The following is a 13,064-nucleotide window of genomic DNA, read 5'->3' on the forward strand; positions in this document are numbered from 1 at the left end:
ACTTGGAAACTTCAGATATTTATTACAGGAAACTACATCTATGAAAATGCTGGTCATGGAAAACTTCACTGGTCATAGGTTGATTTTTCCACTAGCCTTGCTGATGATTAACTCACTTTGACATCACGGAACTAGCTCTAGTTAAGTCAACCTGTAAAAAAGGATTGCAGATATTCCTAAAATTCAGAACATAGCTAAAGGTGTGTTTCCACTTTGTAAAATGTACTAACAGTGGACATAAAGTCTCGCTAACTGATTAACTCTGCAACAATGCAGTCAAAGTGAAGACGTAGTTTTTAGGATTTTTCAGTGTGTCACAAAAACACTGATTATGCACTTGTGGGGAAAAGGCTCTGCCATGAAAAAGTATTGTGATATAATGATTTTAAAAAGGCTATAAGTAAATATGCACCATTTGATCCCAGTTTTTGAAGATTATATACTTGTATATATGCATAGAGGAAAAAACTGGAAATATAACACAAAAATATTGTGATTTTTTTTCCTAGGTAGATTGTTGTATTTCCCAGTTTTTACGATGAACCCATATTGCTTTTATAATCAAAGGGGGGAAAAAATCAATGTTAGGAAAAAAGGAAAGATCAATGCCTTGTCAAGAAGTGGAAAAAAACGAAAATGCTAAAAGAAACTGCACCAAACCATCCAAAGGATTTACCTTTGGCCACGAGGTAAAATCCTTTGAATGTTGGCCCCTTTTCACTTTGTCTTTCCCTTAACTTTTAATAAAAACATGTTATTTCTATAGTGAAAACAACACACACGTTTAATATTCTACTTGTAACTTCAAGGAAATGAGGAGAGGCATTTGATGGACACCCACCTCATTGTCCGTCTTCTGGGCAAGCAAACGTCTCTCATTTAGGACCATCCAAAGGGCTGCTAGTAGCATCACAGTTCCATGACCACAGTCTCCAAACATCACAGCAAACAGGAAGGGGAAAGTGATGATAGTATAGGGAGCTGTAGAGGTGAGACCCACAACAGCCTGAGTTTTCCCAGCAATCCTTTGGGCCCCCCCATTAAAGATTTCTCGAGGGCCATCCTGGTGGCTCAGGTGGTTGGAACACCGTGCTCCTAATGCCGAGGTTACCGGTTCAATTCCCACATAGGCCAGGGAGCTGTGTCCTACACAACTAGACTGAGAAACAACCACTTGAACTGGAGTGAGGGTGAGGAGAAGGCAGAAGAAAGCGGGGGGAAAAAAAAGATTTCTCTATCACGCTCCTTGATCCAAGTGCTAGCTTTCTTGTGTCTTTCTTATTCTGTCTTCTCTCAGCATCCCCACCCCGGACACTTGCTTAGCCCCCATATATGTTAGCTTATCAGTGAGTAAACATTATTATTCCCCACTTTGCAGATGAGCTCACTGAGCTTGGGAGCAGTTGAGGGACTTGCCCAAGATCACAAAGTTTAACTGGATTTAAAATCAGTTTTCCAAGTGCTTTCTCTACTTTTCCAACACCATCTTTGGTCTGTTTCTCCACCATTCACATGTCCGACATATCTCCAGCAGTTACAGGCCCCTGAACCTATGGGGCCCCTGCATTAGGGGTCACTAGTTACACTGAGACTCAGGCTGCTAGAGAAAAACAGTGCCATGAACTGCTTGGCTAAAGGACGTCTGGTCTACCCCTTTATTTTACAAAGCAGGCCACCAATATCAGCTTATGTCACTCAGATTCCAGTCTTCCGACTCTGTGTTCTGTGTGCTCCCATCTCTCCTACATAACCACAGGACTGGGAAAATGCCTAGAGAGGACCCTCACTGAATTGAAGGAAACAAGAACTGAACTGGGCTGCCTGAGAAGCCTGTAGTGTAAGGGAGAACAGGTGAAATCTTGACAAAGAACAAATCTGTCACCTCACCTTTTACAGAAGACAATGTAGGGCATTAGGAAACCAAATAGGATTTTAGCAAAGTCACAGTTTTAAGCAATCCACCTCCTAGGCCACCACAGGGGTAAATCTGCTCAGCTGTGCAACATATCAGATCCTTTACCTGGGTTCATCTCCCGGTAACAGCCTACGCCATACGCGTCTACAATATTCTGGAAGCCAGCTGTGAATTTATTGGTCCTGTTAAATGTGGGAGGAGCTGTTGTCGATTGCACTGCTGTCAAGATAGGGGCCATGGAGGAGCCACTGAGTTCCTGCAAAAAGAACATGACAAAAATGAGGAAGAGAGCCTCGGGTGGGGTATCGGCCCACGGATACAGTCCAACTCCTGCCATCACTTACTGGGTGAACATGAGTCAATTTCTTGACCTAAGACTCATGATTTCTTCTGTAAAAGTTAATACCGTCCTAACACTTACCTATACCATTAAGACAGCTATTAAGAGAGTAGAGTTCCTCCTGATTCTCTGGCAATTTCCACACTCCTCCTGAAATGCATGTTATACCTCACACATGATCTTAGCCAAAAGGCCGAGAAGCGATGTATACCTCAGTTCTAGGCCTTTACTCTTCCTTTCTCTCCACTTACTCCCTCAAGAGTTCATCCGCTTCCCTAATTTCATTCCTACCTTCTGAATGGCCCTAACCCTCTCCCGCATTTCAATTCTTTTTTACTTGCTTGCCACAGCTTTCCAACTCTCATGTCTCAGCAATCCCACATAACCCAGGAGCCTGGAAGTGAACTCATCAACCTGCCCCAAAGCCAGGCTCCTTTAGCAGTCTCCATTCTCCGAATTCCTGAAACTTTAGAATCAGCAGACTTATCCCTTCTCCTGATTCAATCAATCAACCTCCACCTCTGGCTAGCTGTCCTTTTCAAATCCTTCTCCCTCCCCTGTGCATAGCCACATGGACAAGCCTCGAGGTTCACCATCTTCCTCCAGCCTCTTTCCCTTCCATTTATCTTACATTCCTGACCACGTAATCCTTCTTTTAATAAAGCAAAACAACAACAATAAAAGCACTCCTTTATTCATGTTACCCTCCTACCCCCACATCCTCAGACTTCTATTAACTAAAGAATGAAACCAGAACTCATTAATCTTCTAATTGGGACTTCTTTACAATATTGACTTCATCATCCATTCACACCTTCACCCTAACTATTTTCCCATGGAAATCAGCCAACTCCACACTAACTATCTCCCTTCTTTACTTACCCAAGTTTTAACCATTCTCCAAGCTCACCACCCCAGGAACCTTCTGGTCGCTTCGAACTCCAACAGCACTCACCACCTGCACACTCAGTGGGACTCAGCACCAGCGGAATGAGTGTTCACCCATCCTCCCACCAGTTCCACGAGTTAAATATCGCAGCCCCACTTTCCAGATGAGGAAACTAAGGCATAGAGATGTTAAGCAACTTCCCCAAGGTTAAAACTCAAGTAGAGGAGGTCCTTATTCTATTGTCATATATCTTTTCACGTATATGACCCCCTTGAGAGCGAAGACTGTAGCTTCCTTTTTTTTTTGTAACATGCCCTCCAGCAGCTGAAGTAATGCCTGGCATAGGGTATTTTTTGCTTATTGGTGATAATGACAGCTATTCCCCTGCACTTGTCTCCTTATCTCCTACCAGCATAAGGTTTTCTACTCCTATCTGGGGAAATACTTTTGATATTTCAGGTGTTGAAGAAACCGAAGAAATAGCCCTAAGCAGACTTGTATAGAAGGTTGACCCCTTTGTGATTACAGGATGACACTGATCAGTTAAATCCTTGCATTAGGACAATGCTTCGTGCTCCACACTGCAGGGAAGGGTTTCTATAATAAAATGCAAATTGGATGATGTCACCCAGCATGGGAATAAAACCAGACCCCTTACACCACTAGACAGTCCTTCAGGATCTGTCCAGAAGCCTGTTCCTGACCTTCTTGTTCCTTAAACTTGCTGCCCTCTCTCCCCAGCCACTGGCCTCAGGGGGGCCTGTACCCCACACTCCTCTCCACCTGTCTTCTGACCACCCTTTCACAGTTCAGCTCATCCATCACTTCCTCCATATAGCACCCTGCTCTTCCCAATCTGGAATCTTACCCTATATATGTGTAAGAGCCCCCATTTGGGTGGTTATTGGGCCATGTTGTGGGGATATTCGAATCCTGCTTCCTGGCTACAGGACCATAGTCAACTTAGTTCTGTGTGTCTCAGTTTCCTCATCTGTATAAAGGTGATAAAGTTAGCTCCTATCTCCTAGTCCCAAGCCCACATCAAGGCCTTTACCTTCAGACCCTTCAGCCTCTTTCTCCTACCCACCCCAATCTTCCCCTGACATTTAGAGAGGTCTGCTCCAATGCCACCTATTCAGAGGGGCCCCCTCTCCAGCAACAGCCCTATAACAGTATTATAAGACCTAAAAGTTCAAGTGCTACCTTGACATCTTTGAGTCTCACAGAGCCCCAAAGGCCAAGCCATGAGTTCCTCTGGCTCACCACATATGCCACCTACTTAGCAGGCAAGGATGCCCACCCAGCTAGTGTTCCCATCAGCCACACCAGTTGCACACTGCTTAGTCTTCAACCAAATGGGTTTTAACTCCCTGCCACCCTGAAAATTATTCAAGCTAATCATATCCTTCCATGGAAACCACGGGTCATCTCACCCTGTCACTACAAAGCCTGCCTCCCATAATTCCTGCTGGTTCATTCTACTCCCATGTACAGATCCCGACTGCAACCTCCATATGGCCCTATGTGTCACGTAGTGTCCTCCTCTCCTGGGCTATGAGCATAGGTGACTAGTAAACTGCTGCCAATTTCAAACTGCTATCCAGAATCAGGTGTCATATGTTTGGCCATCTTGCACTGTTTAGGGCAGATGATCCCATCTTCACCAATGGGGTAAATAGGGGATCGGAACAAACCCCCGCCACCCACCCCACCCTTCACCACCCCCTGCTTTACTTACTGCCCACCACTTATCACTGCCTGAAATCACACTAGTGATGGACATGTTTACTGTCTGTCTCCCTTTCTAGAAAGCCTTTCAGAGCAGGGCCTTGTTCTGCCAGCACAGCCCTAGGTCAGTTCCTGGTCCAGGGTGGACATCTGGAGAGATGAATGAAGAGAGCTATGAGGAGGAAATCTGGTACATAACTGCTCAGCACGGTTGCTGGCACCCAGGGAGCCATCTACTCCTTCTGGCTGGTGGTTCTTTCCAGGGAGACTGTGCCCTTTATGAGCTAGACGGTGGGTGGTATCTACCGTCGTCACTAGCAGGGTGACTGGCATATCAGCGCTCAATAGACACTCGCTGAAGATGAAAGAAATGGTGACTAATTGTCAAACACAGCGGAGAAAAGGAGTTTCTGAAATGGGCCCTCGCGCTGGGTTAAGAACTAAAGAAACAAAGAGGAAGGAGACAATCCTGCTAGCAAGTCACGTGGGAAGTTCACGTGACTTCAGGGGGCGGCCGAGGGGGACGTGACTCATCGTCCCCGTGCCCTGCCCCACCTGCCACTCACCATGCCTTGCTCTAACGCCCTCTTGATGCGCCCGGTGTCTGCCACTGGGAACCAGATCTCGGCGATAATGCACTGCTGGGTGACATCAATGTTGCACAGGTTTAGGGTGTGGTAAATGGCTTTCATCTTCTGCACTTTGACGACCCAGGAGTGCCAGCTGGCAGCGGCTTCCTGCAGGAGGCCCTGACGGTGAGACTCTGTCTGGGTTATGACCTGGGCAGAAAGCAGCACACAGGAAAACGAGGAACACTTCAGGACATGTCTGGCAATGCAGCACAAATGTGGGGTTCATCAGCCATAGTGGATTCCTGTGCACTGGGCTCCCGCCTCTGGCCTGCAGCTCTCACCTGGGCTTTAACTCTCAGGAATAGTTTATCTCCTGAGGGTGGGGGTGAACACCCTGAGGCAAAGATCGTATCTTGCTTTTCTTCTACATTCCTTCCGGTTCTGTTGCTATGTGTTGAACCGTGTGTGTCTCCCCAAAAGATATACTAAAGTCCTAATCCACTGTTAAGGTGATCTTATTTGGAAATGGGGGCTTTCCAGGTGTAACCAAGTTGAGTTTGTATTGGAGGGCCTACTCCGGAATGACTGGTGTCCTTATGTAAGAAATTTGGACATTGAGACACCCGGAGAACAACACCCTGTGGGATGGGAGGCAGAGACTGGAATGACACATCTACAAATCAAGGAACACCGAGGATTGCCAACAGAGGCTAGGAAGATGCTCTAGTCCATTTGGGCTGCTATAATAAAATACCGCAGGCCGGGCAGCTTATAAACAACAGAAATTTATTTCTCACAGTTCTGGAGGCAGGAGGGCATCAAGGTGCCAGCATGGTCAGGTGAGGGCCCTCTTCTGGACTGCAGACTTCACATTCTACCCTTAGGTGGAGGAAGGGGCAAGCAAGCTCTCTGGGGCTTCTTTAATAAGGGCACTAATCCCATTCGGAAGGGCTCTGCCCTCGTGACCTCAGCACCCCTCACAAAGAATTGATTTCATGGTGCTCATTTTTGTTCTGGTGATAACGAGAATAACGCTTTTCAGTAATAACCTGGCACATGGCTACCCAAGTCATACTAAACATAAGCATGTTTAGCATAAACTTCTTTTCCATTATCTTCATAAAGTACTGGGGAGAAGGGCCTCAAGGGAAATTGCTTCAGGGAAATACAGTCTCCTTAACAAATGACAAAGAGGGAACAGACGGGATTAAAGAAATCAAACACATTTTTCTGGGAAGGTAAAGATATCTGTCAGCCTTAAGAGTTGTAAAACATACACACACCTAATTACTAAAGACATTCCTGGAGGCTCTAGAACTGTGCTGTCCCATCCACCAGCCACAGGGGTTACTACAATTTAATTAAAATTCAATTAAAAATAAAAAGATGGTTTCAAAGTGCTCAGTGGTCACACATGGCTCAATGCTACCGCACTGGCCTCAGGTCACGTAACATTTCCACCACCACAGAAAGTTCTGCTGGACAGTACTGGTGTAGAATATAGAATTTGATGTAGGTCCTGCTGCTTTCAGTGATTACTTCCAAAGCTGACTGAAGAAAAGTGTTCTAATCATAGACGTGTTAAGTGCCACACCGGGCGACAACAGACTACAAGAGGATCTGAATTTGGGGTGTGTTCACATGCGAAACTAGACTGTTTCTACAGAATTGGTGGGCTCAAATAACCGGGCAATCAGCAGCAAAAGAATCGGTCAGACTGGTTGGTCAACATAATTGGCTAGTTAGCTGTATCGTAGATGAGGCCAGGCTGGTGATAAAGGGCTCCTTTGATAACACTGGGTGGCCTAGGGCAGTGGTCAATTCTAATACCCGCAAAGCATTACTGACATGCAGAACCATCACCTCTAGCCTGCTGAACAGTTTCCTAATTATGAACTCTTCCTCAGCAAGAGCTAGAAGAGCATAGCAAGCACCCCAGCCAGCTTCCCAGCAAGGGCCCCAGGGGGACAGGACTTAGATGACAATGGCAGAGGTAGCCCCAGCTGCAGCCCCCCTTAGACCATGCGCCTGAACTCCTTACTCACAGTGGCTAAATCTTCCAGCCTCATGTTGACACCATCCAGCATTTCTCTTCGCTCCCCTGCAGGCTCTGGGCAGGGGTATATGGTGGCTCGAAACCTGTGGGCAATGAATTCCGAAGGGACATACATGGTTAAAGCGTTCCGCACGTCCTCTTCTGCTAAGCCGCCATTTGCCAGCTTAACTTGTCCCTTCTCCCCCCACCCCATACCTTATTAATGTATTAATGTCCTTCTTTACGGAGCAATTTCTGCTTCTAAGGGGCTGGAGACAAGACGATTTTATAACATCACAGACAACTTAGCATATGGTTTGCCTGTGAGCAGGAAGAAACTGAAATAGTTAAAATGTCTACTTGAGTTACCTTCGGTTTCTGCTTGTTCAAGTCCTGTCTGTTCCTAGTCCTACAGCTACTAAAAGTCAGCTGCACTTTTGACACTATCTTGTCAAATGTGGGGAAGTTATTCTCAATCCCTCAACCTCAAAGGAGCCCCAATCGTGTATTTTGCTTTGCACACCTGTTTACCTGATTCTGACCCAAACCACTGATGAAAAAGCTGTTAACAGTCTCTCTTACCCCTCACAGATCTTCTTGATTTTCTGTCTGAGCTGCTCTCCTTGATAAAATATGATAAACATATTCTTTTTAATTTCTTCTTTCTGGAAAATTAGAACAAGTAAAAACATTACTATTTCTTTCTAGTTAGAATAAAACAGAAATGTAAAGTTCTGTTTTTAGGTTTTAAAAAAGTTATAAATTTAAAATTGGAAAACTTCCACTTGTCCCAGTTGATACAAGTTCATAATCAATTATGGTTGAGCACAGGGCCACTGAGGCAGGCTGTCCGGGGCCATCAGGGAAACCAAAGCAGCCTTAAAGTGACAACCCTACTGTTGGCTCCACAAGTTGAATCACAGTGGGCCTTGTATTCAGCTCTAAGCCCTACACTGAAGGGTTGTATTAATAAATAAGAACACATCCAGAAAAAGGGGACCAGGATACTGCAGGGCTTAAAATGAAAAGAGCTGACCTTTTCACCAGTGTTAACTCCCACACATTTACATTTCAGGGATAAGTTGGGTGTTTGATATTTAACAAAGGTTTGACTCACAAGTTAACTCTCTGTACATCCATAAGAACACTGATTAAAATGCATCTTTAAAGTCCAAGCTTGACAATTCACAGGAAAAGGAGGATATGTAGTTCATAGATGAAATATAAGAAAATGTTCAAGTTTTACTCTAAGCAAAGAAATGTCCTGCTTTGCTCTTATTTAGTTTGGGGTGGGGAGCAGTAAAGGTAAAATTACAAAACTCACTGTGGGAAAAGTTACAATTAATCCAACCAACTACTCATCCCATACCCCTCTGGGCACGGGAATAGGTACAACCCCACTGAAAAGCCACTTGTCAGGTCCCATCAAGTGTCCTATTTTCTTAAATTTTTATTCTTATTATGAAACTAATTCAAAAGAAAATACATATCCACAGGCATGACGAGGCCCATCATAGTGTCTATATTCTGGGGAAAAACTAGAAATAAAGTGTCCAGAACAGACAGCTAATGTCACATCAACTCAGTGGAAATTTTAAGCATCGATTGAAAAATATCAAAATGAATCATCTCTGGTTGCTTCTCCTTAGAGCAAGGGAGGGGTGTTTTAGGATTTGGGGAGCGACTTGCTTTACATTATTTCCCAACGTTCCTTCATCCATGAAGTTCACCACTGATCTTTTTTGAATCTCTTAGGTTCTTTTGTCTCTTGATCCACAAACTCCATGAATCCATTCTGATCTCATGTCATGTACTTGGTGGACCTCCAATGCCAACAGGCTAAAGTCATCTTTTTCCAGATGATTACTTTATAAATACTCCATCACCATGACTACTACATGTCAAAACATGATTATGAAAAGTGACGATTCAATGTCATATTCTAAGATAACATGTATAAAGGACACATAGTAATATACCAGGAAATTTGTATTATCTAAAGTGAAGGGATCGTGGAAAAATGATTTCTATGTTATTACGGCAACCGTATTAAATTACACCTGCCTATGGCTATGGACTGGAGAAAAGCAGCACGAAAGGAAAATAAAGACATTAAAGTCGCGAGGGTTTGTGGGTTGTTTTCCTAATAAGCTTTCGTCTTATGTTAAATTTTGTTTAACTATGAAGTTGTTTTCTGTGAACTAAAACTTAAAATTAATTTTTCTAGCCTCTCTTCTGGAAAAGATCATGACTTTTGAAAATAAGCCTCGCTTGGAATTAAAGTGTAAGTGGATTTAAATACCACTGGGCGGACAGAGAGGAAGCAAAACCTTACGCAATTAACAGCAATAAAGGTGTGACACTCAGTGAAGAGCACCCTCAAAATCCTTGTTTGTTCTGTGGCTTGGTGACGACAGTATCAGCAAGCTTGTTAAAACGCAGAAGACACTTCTGCGCCCCGTGTAGACCCACTAAATAAGAACTTGCATTTTTAACGTGTCCTACGCTCACGGACACACTGACGCTCGAGGCGTACTGACCTAAATCAGTTCTTAGTTCTTTGTGATTAAGACACAGCAGCTGCCTAGTGTGGCACGAGCACAGGTGAGTTTCTAGAAACCAGTATAGCTAAGTTTCCTGAAGGAATGAGGTGTTGATAAGAATCAGTCCTTGAATGGACCTTTCCAAGGTATTTTTTAAAAGGATAAAAAGAAAGGAGAAAGAGAGGACAGAGAGATTAGCTTCACAGAACTGAAGACTCGGTGTTTGAGAGAATAAAACCCTCTGGTGAGGGCTGCAGGACATCTAAGAGAAAGCTTTCTGTAGCCTGAGATACCCACTGTGACGGGATCCTCCAGAATTGTGTCCATCTCACTGAACTTTAAGTAGATGTTTCCTCGGCAAACGCGCCAAAGCAGCCTCTCAAAGGAAGCCATTCTCTCCCTGTTTATCACGCCAGCCGTGAACCTGGTGTGAACAGTCAGAAGAGGAGACATTACTGAGGCTCAGGGAGTGGGGTGCAGGGAGAAGGCCCTGTAAGACGTGAAGATGAGCTGCCATGAGATGAAGGACCACTTCCTTTTGAGCAGCAGGTGATGACACAGGACTCTCTGGCAGGAGTCCCAAGGCCACTCTGCATCCCAGCCCCAACTTGCCCCAAGTCGCTTGTGACCTCCTGTTTTCTTTGGCATGCTGAGGTTTCCTTAACCATCTCAGTACTACATATTCAATTATTTGCAATTAAAAATATGATAGCCCTTTCATTATATAGCATTGCAGCTAAGGAAGCAAATGTTTAAAATGCTCAATGGTCTCTACATTTTTACAAATAGTGTACTAAGGGTGAAACATATACATGGATTTCTAAACTACTCTGCTTTTATCATCATCCAGGTATCTAGGTAATTTCTGACCCAAACTTTACATACTAACCTTAAGGGAGTTACTTTTATTGGACTATTATTTTCAATGTACATTAATCCTGTATCACCTTTTGATTAAATATTGTCAATAAATATTTTCTTTGCATTTCAAATTTAATGCCTAGTGCGTCAAATAGCAGGCCCTCAAATGTCTATTTAATAAAAAAAAACTAGAATTCCAAAACTCACCACTTGACCAATTCATCAATTTTACTTGGACACTGAATAAAATCCCACCATTTTGAATCATCACACATTTAGACGAGTATAATCACATTGTGTTGCCACTGCTTGGCAATAACTTGATTGCATTACTATCCCATTTCTTATTACACTTCAAACTTCAAACTCCAAATCTATTTTATTATCAAATCAATATTTCAAAGTTGAAAAAAAAACACAACAAAAACCCATATACCCTATAATCCTTGTCCAAAGCCAGGGGACTGCTGAGAAAACCCATCTAAACGATTATCCTGACATCTTTCCCTGGTTGGGACAATACAAACATTGCCTCCTTCAGGCTCAAGAAGGAAACACTACCTGCAACTCCAACAACCTAGTAAGGTTATACTTGGGTTTATTACTGTGTGGAGGCCTTATATTCATGTGAAATAGTCCCGATTCCAATGGCTATTTGCTTATTCATTCACTCAAACACTCGGGGAAATCTATCATATGCCAGCTATGGATTAGGGACCCATCTACACATAAGTTTCAGAGCACAATTACACTAACCCCAGCTTTCCAGTCATGTATGCAGGCATAGCTCTTAATTCCAGGAGACCAGAAGTGTCTTCAGTAAAGAAATCATCAGGTAAGTTGGTTTCCGTCTGAAAGTCAAACAATCACTATTTTCATTTAAATGTATTTAAACTACCTTAAAAGCAACCCACACTTCAAGGTTTTTTCTGCTTTTAATGAAGTTTTAATTTTCCACAAACAGTTAACAGAATTCTAAAAGTAGAGGTCTCCTTGCCAGATCAAAAAGTTTTCCCAATCTCCTCCTACCAAAACCCCAAATTTGCTCAAACTAACTGTTCTGATTTGTTCTGACTTCCATGTCTGTTTGGGCCATTTGAAGCACATACTTTTCAATGACCATCATGATATGTTTGCATTCAATTCTACCAGCACCATAGTTATTCCACCCAGAATACTCTCTCACTCACCAATGGCCTAGTTATGGGGTAGAAACAGAGTATTTTGTTCATATTCCAAACCAGCCCAATTTCAAAATAAAAATGTGAGGCTTTGGGGGGCCAAATAACAACCTCAAAGAAGTCCTGGGTTTTCTTCAGGAGATATTTGAGTTCAGTGAGTTCTAGGAAGCTTTTCTTCAATGCCTGCTGGTTCTGGTTGGCTTCCTGTAACTCTCCTTCTAGTTTTTCTAGAACAGTCTACAGAGGGGAGAGAAAGAAGGTAAACCAGGCGGAAAGTGCTATGACATATTAACCATAACAGATACCCAAATATCAAAGAAGTGTTCAGTGCATCATAATGTAGTTTCAAGTTGACTGGCCTGGTCAGCCAGAAACTCAACATGATTGCGGAACTATCAGCCTGAGCCACATCCACACACTCTTGAGTTTCATCATCAAATTGGGAGAATTAAAAATCAGACTGGGGGAATGAAAAAGGCAACTTCATGAAGAGGTCAAAGCATTTCAGCAAATTGCATGTCTCTCTCCCATTTAAAACACTAAAAAGGGAATCTAGAGTGAATTTACATGTTGAAAATTCCATCTGCCCCAAACACATTGTAATATAAATAAAATATTTAAAAAAGAAACCTTGTATCACCCCCACCCCCAAACAACCATCAGTTCGGGGTTGCGGGTCTGGAGAACCACGGATAATCAAGTGAAAAAAGAAAACAGAAGGGTAGGCAAGAAGACAAAAACAAGAAAGAAAGCAATCTGCTTTCCAAAATAAGCATACAAAGAGAATAAGGCTCACAAAGAAATGTAATGATAAGAAAAATTACCAAGAAAATCAATAATCAGAACACAAAATCACAGTGGGTGAAATTATTTTTATAGAATATTCTGCAAAAGAGTTTAAAGATTTTAAGGAATGAAGGCATTATTTCCACTAAAAGGAAAGGTAAGAAATTATTAAACAAATATACTGTAAAATGAAAGTAGACATAAAAAGAGAACT

At 43.0% G+C, this 13,064-nt stretch overlaps 1 protein-coding gene across 17 annotated transcripts in view; it reads right to left on the reverse strand.

Annotated features, from left to right (window-relative positions):
- ATP6V0A4 (ATPase H+ transporting V0 subunit a4) overlaps positions 1 to 13,064 on the reverse strand; it is a 63,558-nt gene that overhangs the window by 22,738 nt on the left and 27,756 nt on the right. For 14 of the 17 annotated variants that reach the window (XM_081038276.1, XM_081038277.1, XM_081038274.1 and 11 more), the window contains 8 exons: positions 12,176 to 12,301; positions 11,640 to 11,734; positions 10,320 to 10,446; positions 8,062 to 8,144; positions 7,490 to 7,583; positions 5,439 to 5,651; positions 2,021 to 2,171; positions 842 to 981 (listed from right to left, as the gene is read on the reverse strand). In XM_081038276.1, the coding sequence (XP_080894402.1) occupies positions 842 to 981; positions 2,021 to 2,171; positions 5,439 to 5,651; positions 7,490 to 7,583; positions 8,062 to 8,144; positions 10,320 to 10,446; positions 11,640 to 11,734; positions 12,176 to 12,301 (1,029 nt within the window). Of the gene's footprint in view, positions 1 to 841; positions 982 to 2,020; positions 2,172 to 5,438; positions 5,652 to 7,489; positions 7,584 to 8,061; positions 8,145 to 10,319; positions 10,447 to 11,639; positions 11,735 to 12,073; positions 12,302 to 13,064 lie in introns of all 17 variants that reach the window. The other 3 variants (XM_081038263.1, XM_081038273.1, XM_081038272.1) reach the window with 1 other exon arrangement.

Source organism: Rhinolophus hipposideros (assembly GCF_964194185.1).
Source record: "Rhinolophus hipposideros genome assembly, chromosome: 25".
In the NCBI taxonomy this organism is placed as follows: Eukaryota; Metazoa; Chordata; class Mammalia; order Chiroptera; family Rhinolophidae; genus Rhinolophus; species Rhinolophus hipposideros.